Consider the following 25,748-nt stretch of genomic DNA (forward strand, 5'->3'; position numbering starts at 1 on the left):
GAATGTATTTAGTATTGCTACTTCTGCCTATGCCCAATCCGTTACAATAGATCGTTTTCGATTGCTTGAAGTTGTCTTCATATACTCTAGGCTCCTATGTTCTACACTGTACGGAGTATATGCGCGAGGATTCCCCAAATGCAAGGCATTCGGCCTTGTACTGTAAGCGTGCTCGGGCCCCTTGGATCCGCAGATAGCTCCCAGCTCCCAAGTCGTTTCAGATTCGGAGAAAACTCTTCGGGTATAATACTTTCCTTTGATTTCATTGCGTGCCTGGTAGACATGGCAATGCCCCGCGCGGGACGGCTTGTGGCTGCATGAACTTGGTGGCAGTTCTAGTTGAACTCTAGGCATCTTAATCGCACACACTTGGATCCTGGCGTCACTGACAAAATCCATTGGATGATGATTTTTGACTGAGATAGCTACAACCATAGCCATAAAGCCTGGGACACCTCAAAAGGGTATTTGGTCGCTTGGTCAGCCTAAGCCTGGGCCTCACTGGTCTTAGGGGTTTCAATAGCCTTGGCTTCTCCTGCTTTCGGGGTTGGGTCGTAGATCTCGGCCAGGTTGAACCGTTTCAGCCTATCGTAATCTCCTCCTACCACGCTCATGCCAACCACGTTCTGTAACGAGTCAGTCAAACCCCTGATAGGTCATACAGTACCCAATGGGAAGGATCTCTCAGTACTGACCTGGACCACATCAACGAGAATGATAAGATCATAATTCTTCAAGTTCACTGGATGCTCAGGGCCAACAACATCCGCCACGGTTTTAATGATAATATCGCGGTTGAGCTTGTGGTTGCCTCGCACAGTAGGCCGAATAGCGTACTAAATAGATGACAAGTCAGCACTGCCCAAACGCCATTTCCCCTTACGGCGAGATGCGTCATCGGATGTTTTCCCACATCAGTAGATCTCCGAACGGGCTTGAACTCACCGTCTTTGGAGGCCCACCCGAGTGGAAATGAGGCTTGAGTATCTCCTTCGCGAAAGCTTCTAGGTCAACGCTCAAAGTCTTCCGCATGGACGTGATTGGATGCATGCGCTTAATATATCGGCTCTTCTTCGTCTCCGGATTGGCCTCTGCTTCGAGACACAGACGGTGAACGAGCTGCACCGGGTCTATCGAGGGATCAAGGCGCATCCAGACCACTTCATGGGGTTAGCATGCACATGTTCAGAACCGAGCGCATAAGCGAATGGCGTTTTTGGAGCGTTGCCAGACGTACCACATGGTAGCTCCATCTGAACACCCTGAAATTGACGAGGTTTGTCTTTGTTTGGCTGTAAGCCTTCCAGCTCCCTGCGGATCTGGGCCTCAATGTCTTCGTCGTCTGAGTCCGACTCTTCTTCTGTCGGCTTCTCGTCACCTTCAATAGCCTAGATTGAGCGTCAGCGAGACTGACCTCGACCATAGTTGTTCCTCTTACTTGAGAAAAAACGTCCATTGCTTCTCTTAGGCATTTTCCTTCTCTGCCCATGTCGCATGTCAAAAAGACGCCCGACTCGCCTGATTCAATGGCGACTCGACTTTTTTGCTGCTGCCATTTCCCACCCTAATCCCAGTCAGCGCTCAAATTGTGTATAGCGCTGTGGTACGGTCGCGCCAGTGATAACAAAGCCTCACCTTCTTCGAACGAGTAGTGCTCTTTGGCATTTTCCCCATGTTGTTGATATGAAGCTCAAAGTGGTGGGGGTCGGAGTTTTGTGTGATCAGCCCGGAGTTATGATTGGGTTAGGCGGGATCGACAACTTTGGAAGTGAGCTTCATCTTCTTTTTCTATCGACAACTGCAATTGACACTTCTTATTCGTTCACTAATGAATAGTAATTCGAGAACATGTGGATATTCCTCATTGCCTGTTGTTTGTTGTGGGACAATTGATGGCATGACATCAACTTATCCAATCATGACGTAGTCCCAGGTCTCACTATCATCCGGTTGATCACCCAGTTCTTTTGTTCTTTATAAAAGCTTACTTGCTTTTTTTGCGGTCTTCCATTTCTCTTTTTCGCTATCTTTCTACTCCTCAACCTTTCCTTGGCCATGGCGTCCACCGATATTGCTACTCAGGAGCTTAAGAATCCCATTGATGTCACCGAGTACCTCTTCCGACGTCTCCGCGAGGTCGGAATCCGCTCGGTGCACGGCGTGCCTGGTGACTACAACCTCGCAGCCTTGGATTACCTGCCTCGATGTGATCTCAACTGGGTTGGGAACTGCAACGAGCTTAACGCCGGTAAGATGCGTAGATAGAGATGAGAAGCAAAAGTACTTGTCTAACAGCTATCATAGGTTATGCCGCCGATGGATACGCTCGTGTGAACGGTATTAGTGCCATTGTCACAACCTTTGGTGTCGGAGAGCTGTCAGCCCTCAACGCCATTGCTGGCTCATACTCCGAATTCGTCCCGGTCGTTCATATCGTTGGCCAGCCCACCACCCAATCCCAGAGAGATGGAATGTTGCTACACCACACTCTCGGAAATGGTGACTTCGACGTCTTCAACAAGATGAGCTCTGCGATCTCTTGCTATGTCGCTCGACTGAATGACCCCCATGATGCGGCAACTCTTATCGACAGTGCCATTCGTGAATGCTGGATCCGCAGTCGTCCAGTCTACATTACTTTGCCCACCGATATAGTCGCCGCCAAGGTCAACGGTGATCGGTTGAAGACACCCATTGACCTGTCGCTGCCTAAGAATGACCCGGAGAAGGAAGATTATGTTGTTGATGTTGTTTTGAAGTATCTCCATGCTGCCAAGAACCCTATCATCTTGGTCGATGCCTGTGCCATTCGTCACCGAGTACTTGAAGAAGTGCAAGACCTCGTTGAGAAGTCTGGACTGCCGACCTTCGTAACCCCTATGGGCAAGGGAGCCATTAACGAGACACACAAGAACTTCGGAGGTGTTTATGCCGGAAACGGCTCCAACCCTGGAGTCAGCGAGGCTGTTGAGGCATCCGATCTCATCCTGAGCATTGGCGCCATCAAGTCTGACTTCAACACTACCGGTTTCACCTATCGCATTGGACAGCTGAACACCATTGACTTCCACAGCACCTATGTGCGGGTCCGGTACTCCGAGTACCCCGATACCAACATGAAGGGGGTCCTGCGGAAAGTCGTTCAACGGATGAAGCCTCTGACTCCCGGCCCTATCCCCTCACTCACGAATCGACTGTCCGACGGCGAACGAGCCTCGACCGACCAAACCATTACGCACAACTGGCTATGGCCGATCGTTGGACAGTGGCTGAGAGAAAAGGACGTCATCATTACAGAGACTGGAACTGCCAACTTTGGTATCTGGGACACCCGCTTCCCTGCCAACGTAACTGCCATTAGCCAGGTCCTCTGGGGCAGCATTGGTTATTCTATGGGAGCCTGCCAGGGTGCCGCGCTCGCTGCGAAGGAACAGAAGAACCGCCGGACCATCCTTTTCATCGGTGATGGAAGTATCCAATTGACCGTGCAGGAGCTGAGCACAATTCTGCGGAACAAGTTGAACCCTATTGTGTAAGTTTGCTTGGCTCACTGTCCTCTCCCTTCATATGCTTACATTTTGTTAGGTTCGTGATCTGCAATGAAGGATACACCATCGAGCGATACATCCACGGATGGGATGCGAAGTACAATGACATCCAGTCCTGGGACTTCGCCAACATTCCCAAGGTTTTCGGCGGCAAGGAGAACTACCAGGGATACCGGATCAAGACCCGTGACGAGCTCAACAAGCTGTTTGCCGACCAAGAGTTCAATTCTTCCGACAAGCTTCGGGTAAGTCATCTGCCTCGGTCATTTTATAATTGCCTACTAATACAAAACTTAGTTGGTCGAGCTGTACATGCCGCGCGACGACGCTCCTGCAGGTTTGAAGCTCACTGCCGAGGCCGCTGCCAAGCGAAACGGTTAAGCATGAAGCGCGAGAGATATGACTTCGCTCTGTCACGATGCATATGAAAAATAAAAAACATGAAGCGACATCTGCTTTTTCCTCTGGCGTTTATTCTAAAGGGATACGGATCGGCAACACCCACTGTGTCTGAACTTAATTGGGCTTCTTCGAAAGCATGAATTTCTCTTCTCTACTCAGATTACAATGTGGAATGAAACATGATATGATCAACTCTAGATTAACATCCTACCTGTAAATTATGGAGTATTATGTTACGACGATGTTATACAGCAAAGTAGGCCCAGTCAGGTGATGATTAACGGTTGAAACCTGCAAGATTCCGCGTAGAAGTATGTGGAGAGAACCCAGCTTGATCAATGCCAAGCTTGTGTAGTCAAAAAAACACGAAATAACACCAGTCTCTGGAGTTTTGAGTACACTTGCCTGACAGACCACGAGGCTCCAGCCATCGACATCGACAAAACATACATCTTGCATGGCAACGATCAACAGTTCTCATCGAATACTTAGGGTAATAATCAACGTAGGGCATGGGATTGAAGCATTGTTCGTTTGATCCGATCACCGTATTGCGGGTACGGGCACTTGCTTCGATCCAACTTTGACAAACGGTATATATCCGACAACCGCGACCCTTCCTCCCCTGGTTTGTCAGCCAATCCGTATTGATAGCCTCCAGATCTTGAGGTCTTCAAATCAAGTCGAATAACAGTTAGCACATGTAAAAGAAATGGGAATAACAGAAAAGAAAGAGAAAACAAGATCTGAAATCTCGTTTAGCGTTGGTCACTATATTTAATCATTCGGATCATGGCACGCATTATAGACGTTCGAGTATGTTGGCACTCTACGGATCAGTCTTTGCTTTTACTGTGAGGGTAGGAGCAGGCTTACGAACGAGTTCTAGCTTTGTTCGGGAAAAAGGACCTGCATAGCGATAATGACCGGCTCACAGACCTTTGAGTGATTTTGATTGGATTTCTGGGGCTAGGCGAAGACCCAAAAATCAGTACATAGACTGATTTGGTTCGCTATTTCTGTCTCTTTAGCTCCCACGACTCCGTGCTGCAATTTCCTTTTTGACAGCACGAAATCTAAGATCTTGGAAGCTCTTGGCCGTATCATTGCTTTGATTCATTTGCTCCAACTGCCTAGTTCGTGGGCCCCATGTAAACGCCAGTTCCTTCCCCGTTCCTAATCCCATGGACGAGGCGGTAGAATGGCTGAGTTTGCAATTTAGCTCCTAAGTCATAAGGTTGTCAAGGCTCCTAATGCTGTGGATGTTGTACTAAGGCCTGACAACCAGAGCCGGCCCTAGACAAAGCTTGGTCGCAACCCCTGCCCGCTTATCGGCGGGTGGTACATACGAAAGCGAGAAAGAATTGAATAGAAGAAAAGAACAAGATTCGGGATCCCATTCAGTATATGCCTATTGGATGATGCGCCGATAAAAGCCATTTTTATTGTGAATATCCCGTTGTTTACAAATGGTTACTGAGCAGCTGCTCCTCCTCATACAAAGGGCTTTATTCCCTACCCCATTATGCTATACGTCTGTTCCCGACTGCCATTTGTCCTCCTCTCTCCCAACACCGTGAATGCTGTATGAAGGTCTGGCATCACACTCAGGACGTAAGTCCGTAATTACTGCCCAGTCACAAGTGGGCGGCCGATACAAGAAAAGATGAAAGAAGAAAGAGAAAAAAGGGAGAGGGAGGAAACAAGGAAAAAGATGACAGAGAGATGGATAGTTCATTCCACGCAGTTTTTGCATTTCATTTGTGCTGTGGATTGTTCTTATGCGGTTTCGGCATTTAGACGTACTGTGTTATGCTGGTTCTTCCATCTCGACCCTCAGCGCATAACCAGCCCCTGATTCTGTGTTGTGGGAGCATCAGGCGTACGGATTATGAGTTCTTGCTTCATTTGGAGAGAAGCGCCTACATAGCCATTACGATACTACTTTGACACCAACTGGTTGAGAGAACTTTGATTGATAGACTCAATATACAAAAAGATAAAATAGAACAGTAAAGCCAAGCCGAAGCCTCTAGTCAAGGTAGGCATATACAAACTACTGGTACGCACACAATACGAAAAGAAGCGAAGAACAAAACCCGAACTACGATTTAGTGTTGTACGTACAAGGAATGAGACGAAGAGAAGAACAAGATTCAAATTTATCATATGCCTATACGAGCTATCCGCTCACTTACAAGCGGGTGGTGTATGCAAGGAATGAGAATTGGAGAAGACCAAAGCCCGAGATTCTATTCAGTAGGCCATACACCACCGCTCACTTACAAGCGGGTGGTATATACAACTAACGACAAGAGAATAGGACCAGGACTCGGACTTCTATTCAGTAGGGCTATACAAACTACTTGTTCACTTATACGCGGGTAACACATACAAAAAGTGAAATAGACTGACGAGTAAGAGGTTGGTAGGCCATAAACCACCTACTCACTTATAAGCGGGTAGTATATACAAAAAGTGAAATGGAACAGAATAGCGATAGAAACCCAGGATCTGGATCCTATTCTCTAGTGTTAGATAATGATTGAATGGCTCGCCAATGAATAGTCAGTGCATATATTATAGACATATCAATTTCCACTCTGTATTGTTAGCTCATTATGTGAAAGGCTTGACACCAATATCTTGCGAGTACGTCTCCTACGTTTTGCCTTTCTCTCTATCTATTTATACCCTCTTCTTCCCTCTTCCCTTTTCCTACCTTCTTCACATCAAGAGACTTAAGTATGTATTTCCCTTTGGTACCCTTTGAGGACTCGTAACCTTACTTGAATACCCCCTCTTCAATATCTTTCTTGCACCTTCGGAATTGTGCTTCTCTTTCTCAACGCTGCAACCTGACTGACAACTCTCCAGGATCACATCTTTAGCCCCTAACAGAAGAGGTTTACTTCAGCTCCCAGTCAATATCTTCTTTTCTTATTTACACACCATAACTCCGAGTACCACGTGAATTATCATACATCCTGACTGCATCTTTTTCCCTCTACATGTATGGAAGAGCATTAGCCAACTTCTCTTTTCAACGTCCACCATACGATCACTTCCGGCTCAGTCGCCTGAAAGGTACAAGTGAACCTTGATTTACAACCCTACTAACCTTTGATAGCCCCAACCCCCCTCCGCATCATGGACCCAAAATCGTTCCCCGAAGTAAGATCGTTCTCATCTTCTTCGAAGATGAAGTCCGGTGCATCCCAGCATGCTGAACCATCTGGCTCCTCTGGTCATCCGAACTTCGCCTCTGAAATGCCCTTCCGGGAATGTACTTCCGCAAAGCCACTTGGCCCGCGTCTTGCCAAGGACTTGCGCGAGCACAAATCTAACGTGCACGAGGATGCTTCGGGAAAGAAGGCCGAGGAAGCCAACACCTGGAAGAGACGTATGCGCATTGACCCTGACACTGGCAATAGGCAAGTCAAGGGAACGGGCTCTATTAGCGAGAACTCTCCGATCCGCCGAAACGAGTCCCCTAAGAGATGGCCCCCAACCTGGACCGAGAAAGAGAAAGCAAATGCCGAACTCCTGGAACGGGAAGCGGTCGAAGTAGCTGTTTACGAGCCCGAAAGAATCGACCAAGACAAGACTATCCAGCACCAAGACTACACTGAAGTGCACTGGGATGGTTGTAAGAACATCGACATTCCCTGGCATCAATTCAAAATCTTGCCCTCCAGTGTAGTAACTGCCCCAAGCTCTCTATGATTTATTCTTACTCTTTCTAGTCGAAACCTGACCCCGTCAAAATCCAACGTCGTGTTGGATACTGCACTGCCGGCAAAGAGATCGAGTTGATGATGAATGCATACCCAATCCTTTCGTTCCCGACCAAGGCTGTCTATCAATACGAGGTAAGCGCTTCCTTTTCAGTCCATACTTGATATCGCAAATTGCCAATTGATTGCTAGATCAACGTTCTGCAGTCCAACCAGAATCCCAACAATCCCAATGAGAAACCGGCCCAAACTGAGACCGATCGACGAATCCTGAGGAAGTGTTGGAACAGCGAGACACGCAAGGCTCATATTCCTGATGGCATCTGGGATGGTGGCAGGATTTGCTGGTAAGTATTACACCAATTTGGGCTATTGGGGATTTAATTATTGGTATCGCAACAGGTCCTTAAAGGGTTTCAAGAGTTGGCTCGAGACGGTTCAATTCAAGGGTGACTTGACTCGCGAGCTTCAGACTCAAAAGAAAGTTGAGCCCGGCCACTTTCCTACTTTCAAAATGTCTGTCAGGCAAAAACGCAAGCTTAACCTTGGCGTAATCAGCGCTTGGCTTCAGGGAAACCATGAACTTGACGAATACGTGATTGAAGCCTTGCGTATGTGATCGTTACCATGTCCTGTCTGAACTACACTGACAATCCAAGGTTTTCTTGACCATTTGCTTCGTGAATGGCCGACTAGGGAGTTTGCGGCGATTAAACGAGCTTTCTTCTTTGACAATCTCGGTGACAGGCACGCGTTGAAGCAGGACTTTTATCAACAACTCCAGAACATGGGCGCTTCGGTGTACCGTGGCATTTACCAAGCAATCCGTCCGACTCCGGTGAGATTGATATAGTGGAAACAAAAAGGTGAAGAAGCTGACTCGTGTTTAGAACGGCCTTATCCTGAATGTTGATGTTGCCCACTGCGTGTTCTATTCCCGTATCACCCTAATGGGATATCTGATGAATGCTGCAGGCTGCACGGATTTCAATACACTCATCAGGAAGCTATTGCCCTCAAAAGACCTCCATGGGAAGTTAATCCAGTCGAAAATGATCGTGCCCCTGAGCAAGAAGATTTTTGGCCTTCGAGTGGCGCCAAACTACGACGGCTGCCCTGTTCACCTAAAGAGCTTCCTGGTAAAAGGCCTGATCAATGAAAGCCCAAGGACATTTGTTACCGGTTTTGTGGACAAAGCAACCGGAAAAACGACAACCATGAGCATTGAGAAGTACTTCAAGCAACGGTACAATGTTCGTGTCACGCACCCGACCATGCTCTTGGTCGAGATGCAAAAGGACAAAGTCTATTACCCAGCCGAGTTCTTGGTCATCAAGGGCCTTCAGAGATATCGCCCAAAGCTCAACGATGCCCAAGCCGCACAGATGATCCAGTGGTGTGCAACTAGACCCCAAAAGCGGTTGGCGGATTCTCGCCAGTCCAAGGAGTTGTTGGACCACAAGAATGACCCGATCTTGCAGCAATACGGCATGGTTATCAGTGAGCAAATGATCAAGACGAAGGCCCGCCTTCTCCCATGCCCTGAGCTTCAATTTGGCGGTAACCGAAAGCACAACCCTTTGCACACTGGAACCTGGGACCTGCGCGGAAAGAAATTCTTTAAGAGCAACGAAAATTCACTGGAGCGATGGGGTGTTGGTTTCTTCGAGTCGCAGCGAGGTGGAATCGGCTATGATCAGGTCCTCATGTTTACTGAACAGTTCCAGAAGATCTACCGCCAGATGGGAGGCGATATCACAAACCGCCCCGTCGTGGTGCCACTGAAGGAAGACGTGGGTCCTGGTGTCCGCAAGGTGTATGAGGCGGTAGTCTCGCGTTACCCAGGCGAGCCACAGCTTCTGCTTCTGATTGTTGGGGACAAGGATTCTTTCGTGTATCTTCGCATCAAGAAGTCCTGTGACTGTCGGTATGGAGTCCCCTCGCAGGTGCTCCAGTCTAAGCACTGCATTGCCAACAAGCCCCAGTACGCTGCGAACGTTCTGATGAAGGTCAATGCTAAGCTAGGTGGTATCACGGCACGAGCTATTCCTAAAACCAAAGGTTCTACTATGCGACCCGGCTCCATGATCATCGGCGCGGATGTCACCCATCCTATGATGGGCGTGTGGACTCCATCTCTGGCAGCATTTTCGGTTTCTTCTAACTCCACTGGTACCCGCTACATGGGTGGCTGTGAATGCAATGGTGACCGCATTGAGATTATTCGCGAAAGGGTTGTCCAGCAAATCCTGCGCCCTCTGGTCTCCGAGTGGAAAGCGACCATTGGCAACGGCAAGGCCCCGGACTATGTCTACTACTTCCGTGATGGCGTGTCTGCATCCGAATACCGCAAGGTTCTGCGTGAGGAAATCCCTTCTATCCGCTTTGCGATTGCACATGCGTGCGGCCAGAGCATTTGGGCAGGCAAGCTGTGCGTTGTTGTCGCCAACAAACGCCACCATATTCGTGGTTTCCCCGATCCAAGTAGCCGTATAACCTCGGACCCTAACGGTGGCTGTCTCCCCGGTACTATGATCGATCGCGACGTGACCAGTCCCAATGAGTGGGACTTCTTGTTGTACACCCACATTGCTCTCCAGGGAACCGCTCGCCCAGTCTATTACCATGTCCTTCTGAATGAGATCGAGAACCTCGGACCAAATGATCTGGCTTGCATGATCAATGACCACTGCCACCAGTACATTCGCTCTACCACATCCGTGTCTGTTCATCCTGCCATCTACTATGCACACTTGATCTCCGTTCGTGCTCGCCACCACGAGGATGTCCCGATCACCTCTGGCCCTCAAAGCGGCGTGGAGGTCAAGATGTTAAACCCGAAGCCTCCCGGTCCCCGCGCAAAGAAGCTGCTTCCAATTGAGGGCACTTCTAACAGACTGGCTCTTGGCATGTGGTACATTTAAGCAGCTTATATCTGCTCATCATTCTCAGACCAATATCTTTCTTGTTCTCTGGATGATGGTTCCACTTCGCAGGGGGATCTACCATACACTGCGGTACTTCCTCTTGCGAAATTCTGTATCTATCGATGGTGTGTTTTGTTTTTAACCGTTGCCAGGCAGCGTTTTCTAACACTTTCTTTTCAAGGTGGTCTTTTCTGGGGCTCAGGTTAGGACAGCTGCGTTTTTAGATGAACAGGTGGGATGTCCAGGCTTGAAGCGTATCAGAATTGGCATTCGTTATAGTTTTTATCAGTTTGATCATTTGGGGGGTTTTGTCTGGCCGTTGGTATCACAATTTCGGTAGTTCCTGGAATTATTGAACATGGTGGACTTGGCGAAATTGTCCTCGACTTGATCTTCTGGTTTTCAATGGGTTGTTTTTGCCTTCGAAATTTCATAGAGAGCACAAAAAATAGCATTTACTTCCCCAAATTGTCTTCTCTGCAGAGCTTAACAAGAAAAGATCCCTTGACCGGTACAGTAGGAACCGTTTGTGCGGGCATGGGCACTCGCATTGCCACTGAAACAATATTTCTCCAATTGGAAGATCTCCAACTTCCACACTTTAAACTGCTGAGCTGTATTTAGAGTTCCAAGACTATCTACCATCAACAAGATGCACTGACGTTGATTCCGCAGTGGGCCATTTGCAGAGAAAAGCTTAAATCAACGTCCAAGAAGCCACCTCCACAGCACTCTAGGAAATACAAATAAGAGGTATCTGTTAAGACACATGGAAATTGATACCAAACAGGTAAATAAATTGATTTAAAAAAGTAACCGTGTTAAAAAATAGAAGCCCCTTCCAGGGGACTATAGTACAGGAAAGTCAACACCCCTTCGTGATAAATGCAGAATGATCCGATGCCGTAGAACCTCAAAGAAAAGATAGATAGGAAAAGAGAAGTGACTGAATACAAAGACCGAATTATGTATTGCCGGGAGCTTGAGAGGTAGAGGATACCCGTACCTGTATGGTCTGACGTGCAATGGTAGGTAAAGCTCCACCTGCTGCTTTGCTTCCTGTTCATCAAATAGTATCGTCGCAGGGAACGCATGGTGAGAGACGATGGTGTGTGCAAAGATGGGACACGAATAATCGAGTAATGATGATAAAGATACATGCGGAGAATAGAAATATTAGAGAACAGAAAATATAAGAGCGTGGCGTCATAGTTATAATTCATGCGTCACGTTCCATTGGTCATGGTTTCACCAGTGCCGTCAGGGAGACCAATTCCGTCTGGGATGGAGGCTGCAGCATCCCCAGCGGTTTGGTCGCCATCGGCATCGCCATTGGGGTTGGGCATATCCAGGGCTGTACCACTGTTTTTCTTGGCCTTTTTCTTGCTCGGTTCCGTAGCGCCAGCCTTGGATGCATGGGGTGGAGCTGCCCGTTTTTGCGGGCTGGTATGAGGGCCCGAAAGACCTGCCTGGGGGATCTTGCCAGAAGCAGGAAGACGGGGTTTCGCCGCCATGGGTCTCTGCTTCGGAGGTAGCTCAAGATCTTCAGTAAGAGGCTCGTCGTGGTTTGCGTCCAGCTTGCCCTTGAAGAATGCCTGCACCAGTCCAATTTGATCTGACAGGTTTTCTGTGGAGATGCGCGCATATGGAGGAGGAGCTGGGAATAGAGTGACTGCCTGGGAAACACTGGTGCTCTGCGGATTGGCTGCATTGAACATGCGGTTCTGAAGCAAATGTAAGGGCACACTGAGGGTAGAAAGACCGAACTCGCGGTCCAAGCCAAGTTCCTTGAAACCGAAGAAGTCCTCATCGATGTCCTCGGCGAAATCACCACCGACAAATTGTTCGCTGCCATCAGCAAACGCGGTGGAACCATCTTCGCCGCCTTCTGCAAGAGCCGGTCGAAGAAGTTCAGTCAATAGGGACTTGAGGCGATCGTGAGCAGTTGTGAGCTTCGTACCCAGACGATCCACGTCGTCCTTGATGTAGTTCTCCAGTTCATCCACAGAGATGCCAACTGAAGCCAGGGTGTGTAGGATGACTTCAGGTTCTGTGTAGGCAGGTTTCCACTCAGCAGCCGACAATGCAGCCTCCTGGGACTCAGTCGCAGGAACTTGGGGGGTCTCCATGTAAGATTTGAGCGTTGAACCAAGCTTGTGGAAGAAATCAACTGCAATGTCTGTGACAGACTCGATTGCAGATGGCTGGTATTCCTCGAAACCAGTATGGTAAAAGATTTTAGCCACTGAGCGCTGTAAGGCCGCCCGGCAGACGAAGGGGGCAATGACAGGGCCATTGTCGTTCAACACATGAGGTTCCGCATCCTGTTCCACAAATGGCTCGGGGTTGTATTTTTGGAACTGATTGTGGTACATCTAGAGCAAAGTTAGTTGAGGCTAGTCTTGATTAATCGGCTGGCTTACCTGAGACTGAAGCTGCATCTGCTTGACAATGCCAATTTTTGAGCAAATCTTGCGAGTTTCTTGCATCTGTCGCATGTTGGAATTCATCTTCTGGGTCAACTTGCTATCCGGTTGGACGAAAGAGCCCTTTGGAAGAATCCTGAGGAACTCCTCTGAAGCATCAACAACATTGCCCTGTCCATCTTCCTTCCAGGCTAGTTGTTCAGGAAGATCAGGAACGCCAGACATCACGTCATAGTAAAATGGAAGCATCTGGTCTTCTTCCACCTCAATCCCTTCCGCGAGGGACTCGCCTGCAGCCTCGGGTTCCAGTTGCGAACCTGTGTCGCGAGACTTGTCGGCTTCGATAGTAGCCTGCTTTTGGTGTCGAAGCCATCGACGCATGCCGGCCTTGGTTCGGAGCAGGGCCGGTTCCTCAATATTGAGCTTGTCACCCCTGAGGAGACGGTGTCGCTCTGCAGCAATGCGTGCTCGATCCTTCTTGGTGACCTGTTTCCACACCTTGTACTCTGGGTCTTCCAGTTCCACGCCGGGAACCGAAAGAGCACTGAGGGCAGTAGTGGATGTAATTGGACCATCGAGTTCCATAGCATCATCCTGGCTCGCCGCCACTGCTCCTGGACCAGCAGGGTCAGACGGAGTGTTAGATCCAGGAGGTGGTGTACCAAATCCATTCTGACTTGCTTCACCGGCAGCATCCGAGTCGGCACGCACTGGCGCAGGTGGCTGAGTACTGGGTGCCCCAGGTGGGCCCTCGGAGCCGCTGGGGGTATTGCGAGAAGGTGCGGTGCCAGTGCCTTTCTTGGAAGTCTTTTTACCAGGGGCCTTTCTGCCACGCGAGGACATGATGGGTTCATCATCACTCTCCTCAGCACCATCGAGGTCTGCAAGTTGAAGTCGGCGTTCCTCGGCCTCCACTTCAGCACGATCTCTGATGACGATGTCCGGAATGAGAGGAACAAGCTTCTCAGTTTCTTTCCGCATGTAGAGCGCATGTTTCCGCAGAGGGTGTTCGGCGTTGGTGTTGTATTTCAAACAGTTGGCCCAGATGAGGGTGAGATCATCCACAAAGTCTTGCTTGGATTTATACTGCAAACCCTTTAGTTTCTTCGTCATTGATCCGAGATCCATCGGGTGCTTGATTACTATTCAGAAGTTAGTGAATAAAACAAAACCGGAGGGTGAGGAACCATACTTAAGTGATAGTCCGGCGCATCACGTTTGTTAACACGAGTCAAAAAAGCAGTCGAATGCTCAGTCATAGCCTTGAGCTCGCTGAGAACCTTTTCCGCGGCTTCATAGAGTTCCTCTTGGCCAACCTTGTCTTCGTTTGCCCACTTGCTGCGGTTTTTGCGCACTTCACTCAGCAAGCTTCGTAGTTCAGCATCGGAGGCCTGAACCTTGTCACGTTTCTTGTCGATTCGAGCGATAAGGTTCTTCAGGGTCAGGCTGGAAGCGCCTAGGTTGGTATTGCTCAAGGAGCTATAGCCATTGGAACCAGCCGAGGTATTGGTCCCTCCCATGTTGGCCTGGCCGGATATCTCTGCCTCGACCTGACGCTCGGACTCTTCCAGGCGTTGTTGATCGAGCATGGCATCACGGTCATTCTCCAGGGTGTAGAAAAGAGTGTGGAAACTCCGCCGGGCAGCCTCCTCCGTCGCCTTCTTGTCATCCTCAAGCTGCTTCCGAATCTCCTCCATTGTCTCCTTCTTAGACTCCTTTGCACCATCTGCACTTGTGGATGCCGAAGTGCTGGGGCGGTGGGACGGCGGCGTGGGGTCTTGAGAAGGGGCGGCGGGCTTGGGTTTCGAAGGGGATTCGGAGGCGTCGTCCATTTCCTCGTCTTCGTCGTCGTCGTAATCATCGTAATCATCATCGTCGAGCTTTCGAGCAGACTTGCGCGGTGGTGCGGAAGGGGGTGGCGCATCCTCGACGCGTTCGGGTTGAGCCTCCGGGGGCTCAATAGCTTCCCCAGCCGTTGCGCCGGCGAGGTCATCAACAACGTCTTGTCCAGAGAAGAGCGCACTTATTTTCGCCTCACTGCGGCGATACAAATCACGGAATTGGGCAATGCGCGGATCTTCTTCCGGCGCGGTATCGGCTTCGGAGGTCAAGCTGCCGGGGACCGGCCCTTCGGCGCTGACAGAACCGCGTATTTGGGGAGTTCGGGAACCAGATAATGTCTTCACTAAGCCATTGACGGGGCGCGGAGAGTCCTGGAGGTCATCTGGAGGCCGGATATTGCCTGGGGGCCAGGCGTTGTGGCCGAGCGACATGCTCGCTCCAAAACCCCGGTTTGGGGGCGGGCCAGACTCGATTCTCCACGATTAGAATTATGGGCCGATCGGACGCGACGAAGCGGTCTGGAGAAGGTCAAAAGGCATAGAGATAGAGGTCACCTTCCGTAGAAACCCCCTGCGATGTCAAAACAGCAAAAAAAGATGCCGTGGGGGAGTGGTTTGATGAAGACGATCGGAGGGAGCTACATAGGAAGTTTCGCTGGACGGGGATGAAGTACAGGCGGGAAGGCGGAGTCATGTGGCAGATCGTCCGATGTCAATGAAGGTCGATCGCGATTGTTCGCTATTGATTGTCTCAGATCTATTGTCGCATTAGTTCTCTATTGAGTCTCTATTGTGATTTCACTAACGGCATTGAAGTTATTGCTGAGATCTATTGTCGCTGATACCCCATTCGCTCAGCATATGACGCACCAGGTAGCTGGGGCCGAACTCAACGTCTGACAGCTTCCGCTCCGGGGACTGAACCTCACCTATTCAACTTGAGCGCCACCTTCCCGTTTCTACCTCTACTTTTGCGGCTCTGCCCAGAGGTCTTTTTGGAGGTCTTTTAAGACGTTAATTTTGACGATTTTCGTCCGTCATGCGCATTCGTTACCCTTTCGCAGGTGAGCTACAGATTGCCTTTCTGCTTCCGGCGATCCCACTAACAGTTCCAGGTGCCTTTGCCTTCCTGCTCGTCGCAGCAGCTTATATCGGCCTCCTTCCCCATAGCGAGTCTTCAACACTACCGACACAACTTCAACCGAATGACAAGTTCCTCCACCTCGTCACGTTCTTCCTGCTTTCCGTCACCTTTTACTGGATCTTGGATACCACCCGCAAGCGCACGCTACACGTGACCCTTTTGGTCTGCACATTGGGACTCGGTATTGGTTCCGAGGTCATCCAAGCCTTTCTTCCCAATGGCCGAGACTTCGATCTATTCGATATAGTCGCCAATGTTGTTGGCAGTCTCAGCGCCATCGGTCTATGTGGTTGGTACCACCGACGCATGATGGAACGCCGTCGGCAAAGTCGCTATGGCCTGATGGAAGATGGCACTGAGGATGTCGAGCTCGGAGGCGTAGCCAACAGTTCTCGCCGCGAGTCGGTAACAATGGGCCCACAAGAGTCCGGTGTCACGAGCCTCGAGCAGGAGGTCGACAACTGGGACGAGAATGCAGTAGACAACTGGGATACTGAGGAAGGTCCAGAACATGACCGAGAGACTGCTCCGCCCATCTATCAAGAATCCAGCTCTGCCGATTCCCAGCCGGCTGCGGTTCCCATCGGGGCGAAGCGCAATGATTAAAGCTATTCCTCAACTACAGACTTGTGAAAAAAAAAAAAAAAAAAAAAAAAAAAAAAAAAAAAAAAGAAAAAAGGCTATGCAGCCACACGATATTAAGACCCAAAGCCTCTTTGCTGTTACGTTTCCGCGCCCATGATTATGGATTCCCTCCACTGGTCTCATGTCGGTCGGTATGATACCAAATTTTCGGTTATACCTACCAGCGTTGTGCTTCTGATTTATTGATTTGATTTGTTTATATTGTTCTATTATACGGAAAGAGGGTACTTCCAGGGAGGTGAATAGTTGTTTCCCTTGGTAAAATGGGGAGTTTCTGCAAGGATGCTCTCGATATTTTCGGTGGATTGTACAGTGCATGATTTGATGATTGAATTGAATGTCAAGAGTTTAGCAACTTAATATAGAAGCTAATAACGAATTTTGAAAAATGGTCATAGAAACGTAAGTGGAGTCTGCAGATGAAGATATAGTTCCGGTTATCCTACTGAGGTGTCTCGCTCCATTTGTGTCTTCGAGTGAATTTCCACACGTTTGTCTGACTGTATAAATATGTTTCGATTGACATGGGCGAGGGCGAAGTGCTCGACACTTGATACAACATAGCATACGCTTGATCGTGACTCCTCAACTATATATATTGCAAGTTAATCATCGACCATTTAAACCAGGCTTTGTGCCGTGTAGCAGCGCAATTTAAATCACCAATTGACTAATATACAGGAACTCTAGCGAGATAACAGCTAATGCTAGTCAACAATCATAATAACTACAATCCCCTAGAAGAGCAGGGTGAAAGACAAACAATGGGTATTTCAACGGGGAAGAAAGATGCAGTGGGCGTATAGCAGAACGCGAAACTATGAACAAAAAATAGCAGAAATCAAACGAACACCGGCCATGATTTAATGCAGAACGGGAAGATATTCAACCAAGAGACCAAGGCTCGCGATCGACGAGGCAAAATAACGTGACGGATGAGGAGGGGGAAAAATAATGCGTATAAAGCAAGTTGCTCAAGGCGGAGCGGACGTTATTCGTTATCAGACACTTCCGGCGTACCGGACCAGCTTCTGGTTGGCGTGGAAATGCGACTTGGGGCAACCTCCAGCTCTGGTTTGGCAGTCGGCACGTAGCCGGCCTCGTCACTGAGTTTGGCGACTTTGGCAGACCTTTCTTCGCCATCGCCGGGGGCATCAGAGTCATGATCTGGAACCTTGCCCAGCTTGGAGTCGGTTTGTTCGCGGAGGACCTCGTAGATGAATTGCATCTGCATTTCATTATAGACCATCATCATCCGTTGCTCGCGCATCTGATTGACGGTTTCGAAAACAGGATCAATTTCGGGATCCGTGACATTCAGTAGATGACCCGATTCCAGCTCACAAAGCAAATGGTCCAGTGCGATAAAGGTTCCGGTCCGACCAACTCCAGCACTGCAATGCACAATACGCGGGTTTTCAATGCTGGACTTCGAGGCAGACAACTTGATGAGCTCGAGCAGGGCCTGGCGATCACTACCCTCGGGCTTTGAGTAATCGGCCCAGCCAGCGAAGAGAAAATGCCAAACAATCTTTGACTTTGAACCGATGGACAGCTCGAGTTTGCGGATTTCAGATCGGGACCTAGCATCGAAAGTTGACTCCAACAGTGTGACTTTGCCCAAAACGCCAGGCTCTGTTTGCTCATCCACATTGAAGAAAAGGTCCGACTTGTCTGTTGACAAAACCATCGAAGCCTGCTCAGTGTCCAGTGGGAAGTATTGAGCGCACTTTTCCCGGCCCGCTTCGAAAGTTTGGGTAAGCATTACAATCACACCGACCTCTTGACTCTCATGGAATACCATGTGCCAGAAATGAGCGAGGTGACCAAGTGTGGGACCCTGCTGATGGTCAGATCTTGCTAAGCATGGACGTAGCTCGCGTAACGTACCTGTGTTGCAATATATTTCCTTCTTTCCCTCGTCACGGAATCTTCCAAAAGAATCGGAGAGGCGTTGATAAAATCACACTCGCCGTCAGCCACTCGCAAGTGAATGCGACAGTTTGCCCACGCCTGCACATTCAAATATCGGTTCCTCTCCTTGACCTTCGGATCGACCTCGAGGGCGAAAGGATGCGACATGTCATTGGCCATCAGACCCTCCGCGAGACGTGTCCGCTGCATCCATTCTAGATCCTCGAACTTTTCATGGATCTCTGCACAAGAAGCGGTCAGTCACATTCCCACGTGCGGGCTTTATTTTCCGAGTGTATATATGTGCAACCCTCACTCACCCGCGACAGATAGACACAAGAACGGCGGGATATCTTCCGTATTCCCAGCGTCCAACTTGGGGTCCTGGTCACCCAGTACATCGAGGCCTGCATCGTTGTTCTCAGGCAGGCCGCGCTTGGTTGTCTGCACGCTAGTGTCGATCTTGATAGACGGATGCGCCATTTTGGCGGCCGCGATCCGCTGGAGTGCTCGCACTTTACCGACGACGCCACGGGCCTTTCGCGAGACTGACTGGGCTTTGGATCGCTTCTTCGGGTGCGGGGCAGGCTCGGACAGCGATGGCGAGCGAGAAATATCGGTCTGAGGAGTGTCGGAGCTATCGAAATCAGAGACCTGCGATATCTGCAGCGTCGACAGATCGGGACAGCTATAGAAGCTGTCCCGGGAAGATGTGTCCAGGGCCAGATTTTTTGAGTGATGGGGGAGGGGCTCGGGCGTCGAAGTGGGAGGCAACAAAAATAGCAACCTCGTATCGTTTTCAGGCCGTATACTTCCGAGCCCTTGAATATAAGTGAAGAAGAAAGAAGTGTGAGACGGGAAAGGGGAGAAGTGGAGGGGCGTGAAAGTAGTAAAAGATCCGAGATGTCGCCAGTATAAAATTATGAAGAAGTATATAGTACTCCGTAGAGTAGAAGTATGAGACAAAATTAAACAAAATACACCCGGGCTACAACGATTGACTATAAATATTGACTCTTACCTATTCCGAGTTCATCGTCACATTGGTAATTCGCTTTGCCACCTCTTCAACTCAGCTGCTTGCGGCGGTTCTCCCTGCATTTTGATAGATACGGTGTTTACCCCTTTACACTCTTTCTTGGCTTCCTCTCCCTCTCTGATAAATACTCTCAGATGACGGCACCCGCTTGCGCCGACTGGTGTTGACCACCTTATTACGAAATGGTCTCCCAAGCTCAGATCGTCGATCGCACAGCGACGACACAAAGTGCCACATCCTTGGTGTCGCGTCCCTCACACTCTGGCAGACGCCACCGGTCCGGTCGCTCGCACCATGGCGGCTCCTCGCATTCCTCCTCGAACGATTTTCCCATCTTCACGTACACTGGTGACACGGAGGTCGTGATTCGCGCTGGGTCACAAGAACGGCGCTACCTGCTGCACCGCTTAATATTGGCACAATGCTCGGGGTATTTTGAGGCGAGCACAAACGAAGACTGGTCGCGCCAGACTGCGCTGAGTTCGTCCAAGCCAGATGGCACCCTGTCGCGTGTGAGCGAGGACGACGATCTGTCTAGCGGGTCAACACTGGCGCCATCCGACCACGGTGGAATACCGTCACGGCCGGGCGAAAAGAGACGCTGGAGATACGAGCTTGATTGGGAGAATCGCGCCGAGGATGAAGAGGCGATTCTCGTGCAAAAGGTGAGTCGCGGCGTGTCGCATACGCTCATTCTGGTGGAAAATGCTAATATCGCTTCTCACAACAGCAACCAAGCTACGCGCCCATGTATAGCAGTGACCAAGCTGCCCATCCTCCAACGATGACCAAGCCCTCCAATGCTCAGGCAGGCTTCTTTCGATCCATGGCGAACCTCACGGGAATGCAATCAGTAGCCCACCTACCGCAGACAGGGACAGAACATGGAACCGGGGTCGATCCGTTGATACGCGACTATGACAATCTGTTACGACTATTCTACAACCACCCACCCATCCTCAACAGTGTGAATATTGCCTCCGCATATACAGAATGCAAATCCCTCCTCGCGTTAGCGGATATGTACGATGCACTCCCGGTGACGGGCCCGCGTGTAGATCACCACCTCCTCGGCTTCGGATCCCGTCTTTTCAAGCAAATCGGCAAATACCCACCCAGCTATCTAAAGCTAGGCTACCTCGCCCGCAGCAGGGTGATCTTCTCCGAAGCCCTAATCCACGTTGTTGGCCAGTGGCCCGCAGCTCTCCCAAGCTTGCGCAGCGGCTCATACGCTCCTCTACCAGACTCAGTCTTCGATCTCATCGAAGACAAAGTAGAGGACCTCGACGATCTGAAAGCGCGCGTGGAATCCAAGCTCTTGCGCCTATCCCTAACAACCTCGCGCGGCGAACGCGTCGGACCCTCAAACGCATACCTAGACTGGCTAGCCGTGTCCCTATTTCGCCAATGGCTCATCGAAAGCACGACACCACCACCAGCTCCAATTCTCAAAAATTCCTCAACACCAAACGAAGTCCCCTCCCAACCCGCTCCATCAGCTTCACATCCAACAAGCTCGTCTAGATCAACCACCCCGCCGGACCAATCCGCGCGCATCTATAGATTGATCGGCTCTTCCAACGCGCAAGCATATCTAGCCCACGATGAGCTCAAGCGTTTCCTCAAACTCCATCCAACTCCGTCCTCTGGTTCGCTATACACACGCGAGACTCTTAAACGCTTCGAGCGCAAGATGGATGAGATGAAACGACTTGCTCGGGAAATCGTCAAGCCGCTCATGCGCAACTTTCTTGAATTGGAGCTGAAAACTCCTACTGATTCAACGGGTGGTGCTACTGCTGGTCCTCCTGAGGGTAGGTCTGCCGGCTTGCCCTATTTGACATGTACTCGCGTCGAAGATATGGACTTGCCCTGGAAGTGAGCTTGGTCTTACGATTCTATTCGTTTGCCTGGAGAATTCGACTACCCTAATTATGATCTTGCAGTATCTGCTGTTTTTGATGTGTTATGTTTGTTCTTGATTTTTGATGTTTGTGTCTTTGTCTGCTCTCCCTCTCGGACTGCTGGTCATGTCTGATTGGAAGTGTCTAGACTTTACTCTGCCATTACCCACGATGTGATGTGTTCTTGATTTATGTTTTTTTCTTTTCTGTTCATGTGTCCACGAAGTAATGAATGGCTCTGTGGCTGCTCTGATTATTCCCCAGGTTTTCTCGTTTGGTCTTGAATTTTGATTTCTGGTTGATTTAATATCCTACTCCATCAACCCTTGGTCGAGTGGGTAGGAGTCATTTGAGATATCCTCTTTGTTTTCGTTATTTCCCTTGAGATACCAAAAAATACAATCCAATATATTTACTGAAAACCATCAGCTTTCCCTTCTCAAGAACCATTTGAGCGACAAAATAGATTTGTGATTTATCCAAATGTATTATACCAGGATCATTTGCATAAAAATACATACTATACATGACTCGATGGAAGAAAAAGCCCCTCTAACGTCTGCCAATACTCTCCATACCATCCATCCAGGGACGCAAGACCTCAGGAACAACAACAACACCACGCTCGGCATCCCATCCATTCTCCAGGATAGCAGCAAGCACACGTGGAACCGCCATAGCAGTGCCATTCACGGTATGCGGGAACCGCGACTCCTTAGCCGCACCACCACGCACACGTGCCGCCAACCGGCGACTCTGGTAGTCTGTACAGATAGAAGCGGAGGTAACCTCGCCCCAGGCCGATTCCAGATCATGGACCTCCGGGTCATTGGGGGTACCACTAGACACCGCAGGGCGGAGACGAGAGGGGAACAGAGCTTCAATGTCACGCTTGCGGGTTGCGCTGGCGCCTAGATCGCCGGTGGGCATTTCAAGGACTCGGCAGGGGAGATGAAGTGAGGTTAGGATCTCTGTCTGCATATCTAGTAGCTCGTTGAAGAGGTCGTCGGACGTAGGGACTGTCGTGGCTGCCTCTGCAGAGCTGAGACTATCCGTCCAGCCGAACAGTTCGACCTTTGTGAACTCGTGGACGCGGTAGAGACCCTTTGTGTCGACGCCGCGGGAGCCTGCCTCGGCGCGGTAGCAGCGGCTAGCACCAACTAGCTTGATGGGTAGTTCGGCGGCGTTGATGTCCCGGCCGGCGTACATGGCAGCGAGGGGAATCTCGGCTGTTCCGGTGAGCGAGCGCTGGGGTTTACTATTGCGATCGCGCTCGTTTTGCGCGATAGACCAGATCTGTTGCTCGTCGTGTTGGTCGCGCGGCTGGAACCCGCATGCCTCGGCGATGTAGGAATAGACGATTGATGGCGGCGCGACAGCTTTCCAGCCCCGGCGTCTGGCGACTTGCAGGGCATATTGGACCAGTGCTTGTTCCAACATGGCACCCTCGTTGATGAGGAAGTACCAGCCCCATCCTGTTGTTGTGGCAGAGCTCGCGAAGTCTAGGAGATTCAGCTCTGTTCCGATTGTGACGTGTGACCGTGCCTGGAGCTCTGCTGGTGACTGTTTTGTCCATGATGGGAGCTCATGGGGGTCGAAGTTGATGTAATTTACAAGACTAGGATCGTGTCCGATGGGCGTGAATGAGGAGGAGAGGTTCGGGAGGGCGAGGGCGAGTCGGTTGATCTCTTCTGTGCATGTTGCTTTGCGCTCGGTCATGGCCTGCGAGTCGTCTTTCAATCGCTGGGCCTCCGATTTGAGTTCGGCAATTTCCTCGCTAACATTCTTTTCACTTTTATTTCCATTTTGGCCGTCTGTATTTTGCCTGGCCGCAATATGTAGCTGGGCAATCGTCTTTTCTAATTGCTTGATGCGGGACCGGGGGTCTTTCAGGTCGTGGTCGAGTTGTCTGGCTTCCTCGGACAATTGTTGGATTTTCGAAGGGTAATCGGCGTGAGCTGCATAGTTACGGTCTATGCAGTTTGATGCGTAGAGGTCCGCGTTTTGGCGGATGTGCTTGACGTCCGGTGTGGGTTTCGGAGCTGTCGCGGGTCGCAACACGTCCCGATAGCGCCGGCCGGCAGAAAAGTTGCGCAAAGGTGTTCGGACTATTCCATGTCTGGATGTAAGCCTGCAATTGAAGCAGATGTATGAGGAAGTGAGCGCCATGGATTGAGGTTGAGAGAAAAGAAACGAAGCCGAGTTGCAAGGCCGAGTGGAGCTCCCGCCTAAACCCTTTTGGGGGATCGGCAGAAGTATACCGCAACTATATTCGAGCTTCTCTAGAGGAACACGTCAATTCGCGTGGATATTATCAATTTGACTATGTAAAAGGCATAAAATTTGCAATCTCAATATCTTCAGTGTCCAATCTCTTTCAGGGAAATGGCCCAACTCCATTCCATAGTGATGACTTTCTCGCCTCGGATGTCATAGCCCCAGCTTGTGCTTACTGATTCTCGCACTCACTCCAGAAAGAATCAGGAAAGCAGACACAAGGACGCCCCATAGCGGGATATGCAGTGCCGCTTTGTTGTAGGTTGTCTGCGTCGCTGCCACGACAGTCGCCATCTCCAGCAGTAGCAAAACATAGCCGGCCCGGCGATGATATTTGTAGATGCGCTTTCCGGCTTCGACGCTGCCAAAAATGATAGTAGGGAAGAGAAACTGGGCGACTCCACTGAGAGCTTGCAGTACTATCGAAATGTACGTGATAAGGCCTAGGATGCCATGGGGGAAACAAAGTGAGGGTGAGAACCCTTGTTGATCTCGATAATGACGAACGCTGAGACAAAAAGTACCACACTGAGTAGTTGGATTGTGTAGTGGATACGGGTGCCTGTGAGCTTCTGTTGCGGGGTGGCGGTTGGTTGTAAGATCAGCGCTGCCTGGACTTGGAGGAGAAGTGCGGAGCTGTTGAGGAGCTTCAAAGTAGTGTGTCAGTCACTGTCGACTCGGATATCTTGGGGTTCCCTTACTGGATGTGGAGTGAAGAAAGAAAGAGGTTCAGAAAGAACCCCTTGCCAGACCAAAGCTGCTAGCTGTATTTGATATCAGTTTCTGCGGGGAGAAAGTTACAGTAACAAGGCCTTACAATCCAGATGCCAGCTTGAGCAACACTTGCCGTTCCTGAAATCAAAGTTAATCGATGCAATAGTCAGCTAGTCCCTAACCCACCTGTGAATAAGTTCCGAACGATACTTTCGTTTTGCTTTTGTGTGACATCTCCTGGACGACCCAATAAGGGTTCATCATCTCGCGATTCAATCGTCACTGGATGCTCTTGAGGAATTCCTGTTGCCGAGGCCATTATGTCGAGATTTAGAAGGGATGTATATGATGAAGTCAGAGTAGAGACGAGAGGAACAAAGAGAAAGGCGGTGACGCTATTCTTTCATCCATGGTACCATCCATCGATGTATAAAATCAAACATGGGGGGCATCACTTTCTCTATTGGCGTGATCTGCGGTTACAATGACGGTATGCGCCTCCCGAAATGTGGAGCTGACTACGCCAGTCCACTGCATTTCTTTGCCAATCATCAGTTAGAAAAGTAAATATTGCGATGATCTGGTTGGCTGAGATACTCCTTACTCCAAATCCCTGCATTTCGCATCATTTCTGTATTACTGTACTTGGACAGTATGTGATCTTGGGTCATCCTATGCAGATTCCGGGATGTCCGGAATGACTGACTCTCCATGTATTTCTGGGAATATATGACTAGCTCATTGTTTTATTTCTGTCACTAGCTACTCCAACCTCTGTTTCTTTGAACACTCTGGCGATGGCGCATCACTTCGTTGGCGACGCCGTGGAGAAAATGCCTCATATTCCTCGATTTTCCGATGATATTCGTTTTTATATCTATCAAAAGTACGAAAGTCCAACTGAACCATCATCTCCATCGAATCCGCCACTGTGTTTGCGCCATCAGTATCCCATAGAAGCGTTTGTCTCAGCCCCACCACATTCTCAAAAAGCTCATTGCACTTCTTTGTCCAGATATAGTTTAAAAGGCTAGTCTCGCGGCTACAAATAGCCTGTCCAGCCAGTCTTAGCCGAGGGATTCGAAGGAGCAACTGACCCAGTGTCCTTATAACTTCGTCCCGGCGCATCGGATGGTGCTTGAGAATATCAATCTGGAGGTTCAATGTGGTCACGAAAAAGTTGCGCTCCTCCTCCCACGCACCGTGAGGTGGCTGCTGGGACATCGTGGG

General features: G+C 49.8%; 9 protein-coding genes across 9 annotated transcripts; 4 read left to right on the forward strand and 5 right to left on the reverse strand.

Annotated features, from left to right (window-relative positions):
• Positions 1-485: 485 nt before the first annotated feature.
• On the reverse strand, positions 486-1,674 carry N7446_008172 (THUMP domain-containing protein; the record flags this gene model as incomplete). Its single annotated transcript, XM_058516917.1, has 6 exons — positions 486-626; positions 696-836; positions 946-1,160; positions 1,238-1,388; positions 1,439-1,564; positions 1,636-1,674. The coding sequence occupies 6 exons, from the start codon at positions 1,672-1,674 to the stop codon at positions 486-488; spliced, it is 813 nt and encodes a 270-aa protein (XP_058370563.1).
• A 381-nt stretch (positions 1,675-2,055) lies between these two features.
• Positions 2,056-3,929, forward strand: N7446_008173 (alpha-keto acid decarboxylase family protein; the record flags this gene model as incomplete). The annotated part of the gene is made up of 4 exons (XM_058516918.1): positions 2,056-2,248; positions 2,305-3,532; positions 3,586-3,793; positions 3,846-3,929. 4 exons carry the CDS (start codon positions 2,056-2,058, stop codon positions 3,927-3,929), a joined length of 1,713 nt encoding a protein of 570 aa, XP_058370564.1.
• A 3,171-nt stretch (positions 3,930-7,100) lies between these two features.
• Positions 7,101-10,611, forward strand: N7446_008174 (putative eukaryotic translation initiation factor eIF-2C4; the record flags this gene model as incomplete). Its single annotated transcript, XM_058516919.1, has 6 exons — positions 7,101-7,649; positions 7,697-7,822; positions 7,880-8,034; positions 8,090-8,298; positions 8,347-8,525; positions 8,578-10,611. 6 exons carry the CDS (start codon positions 7,101-7,103, stop codon positions 10,609-10,611), a joined length of 3,252 nt encoding a protein of 1,083 aa, XP_058370565.1.
• Positions 10,612-11,404: 793 nt separating this feature from the next.
• Positions 11,405-15,510, reverse strand: N7446_008175 (SAGA histone acetyltransferase complex subunit SPT7). The gene is made up of 3 exons (XM_058516920.1): positions 14,233-15,510; positions 13,038-14,182; positions 11,405-12,989 (listed from the first exon to the last, which is right to left on the reverse strand). Exons 1-3 carry the CDS (start codon positions 15,311-15,313, stop codon positions 11,841-11,843), a joined length of 3,375 nt encoding a protein of 1,124 aa, XP_058370566.1. The 5' UTR covers positions 15,314-15,510; the 3' UTR covers positions 11,405-11,840.
• Positions 15,511-15,920: 410 nt separating this feature from the next.
• Positions 15,921-16,631, forward strand: N7446_008176 (VanZ family protein; the record flags this gene model as incomplete). Its single annotated transcript, XM_058516921.1, has 2 exons — positions 15,921-15,945; positions 15,997-16,631. 2 exons carry the CDS (start codon positions 15,921-15,923, stop codon positions 16,629-16,631), a joined length of 660 nt encoding a protein of 219 aa, XP_058370567.1.
• Positions 16,632-17,253: 622 nt separating this feature from the next.
• On the reverse strand, positions 17,254-19,502 carry ptpB (tyrosine protein phosphatase PTP1). Its single transcript, XM_058516922.1, has 3 exons — positions 18,905-19,502; positions 18,561-18,826; positions 17,254-18,510 (listed from the first exon to the last, which is right to left on the reverse strand). The coding sequence occupies exons 1-3, from the start codon at positions 19,065-19,067 to the stop codon at positions 17,662-17,664; spliced, it is 1,278 nt and encodes a 425-aa protein (XP_058370568.1). The 5' UTR covers positions 19,068-19,502; the 3' UTR covers positions 17,254-17,661.
• Positions 19,503-19,805: 303 nt separating this feature from the next.
• N7446_008178 (uncharacterized protein) lies at positions 19,806-21,505 on the forward strand (the record flags this gene model as incomplete). Its single annotated transcript, XM_058516923.1, has 2 exons — positions 19,806-20,288; positions 20,354-21,505. 2 exons carry the CDS (start codon positions 19,806-19,808, stop codon positions 21,503-21,505), a joined length of 1,635 nt encoding a protein of 544 aa, XP_058370569.1.
• Positions 21,506-22,079: 574 nt separating this feature from the next.
• On the reverse strand, positions 22,080-24,963 carry N7446_008179 (putative serine--tRNA ligase DIA4; the record flags this gene model as incomplete). The annotated part of the gene is made up of 6 exons (XM_058516924.1): positions 24,705-24,963; positions 24,622-24,656; positions 24,506-24,568; positions 24,286-24,451; positions 23,981-24,223; positions 22,080-23,809 (listed from the first exon to the last, which is right to left on the reverse strand). The coding sequence occupies exons 1-6, from the start codon at positions 24,835-24,837 to the stop codon at positions 22,080-22,082; spliced, it is 2,370 nt and encodes a 789-aa protein (XP_058370570.1). The 5' UTR covers positions 24,838-24,963.
• Positions 24,964-25,280: 317 nt separating this feature from the next.
• On the reverse strand, positions 25,281-25,742 carry N7446_008180 (uncharacterized protein; the record flags this gene model as incomplete). Its single annotated transcript, XM_058516925.1, has 1 exon — positions 25,281-25,742. One exon carries the CDS (start codon positions 25,740-25,742, stop codon positions 25,281-25,283), a length of 462 nt encoding a protein of 153 aa, XP_058370571.1.
• Positions 25,743-25,748: the final 6 nt, after the last annotated feature.

This window comes from Penicillium canescens (assembly GCF_028828765.1).
Source record: "Penicillium canescens strain IBT 15451 chromosome Unknown utg000005l_segment0_segment0, whole genome shotgun sequence".
In the NCBI taxonomy this organism is placed as follows: Eukaryota; Fungi; Ascomycota; class Eurotiomycetes; order Eurotiales; family Aspergillaceae; genus Penicillium; species Penicillium canescens.

Bases quoted from the DNA above. Each gene is read 5' to 3' on its own strand.
- N7446_008175 (XM_058516920.1), bottom strand. From the start codon at position 15,313: ATGTCGCTCGGCCACAACGCCTGGCCCCCAGGCAATATCCGGCCTCCA. The intron at 14,183-14,232 runs GTATGGTTCCTC...ACTTCTGAATAG, and splicing joins TGCGCCGGACTATCACTTAA to TAATCAAGCACCCGATGGAT. The intron at 12,990-13,037 runs GTAAGCCAGCCG...ACTTTGCTCTAG, and splicing joins AGATGCAGCTTCAGTCTCAG to ATGTACCACAATCAGTTCCA.
- ptpB (XM_058516922.1), bottom strand. From the start codon at position 19,067: ATGGCGCATCCGTCTATCAAGATCGACACTAGCGTGCAGACAACCAAG. The intron at 18,827-18,904 runs GTGAGTGAGGGT...CTTCTTGTGCAG, and splicing joins CTTGTGTCTATCTGTCGCGG to AGATCCATGAAAAGTTCGAG. The intron at 18,511-18,560 runs GTACGTTACGCG...GACCATCAGCAG, and splicing joins GGAAATATATTGCAACACAG to GGTCCCACACTTGGTCACCT.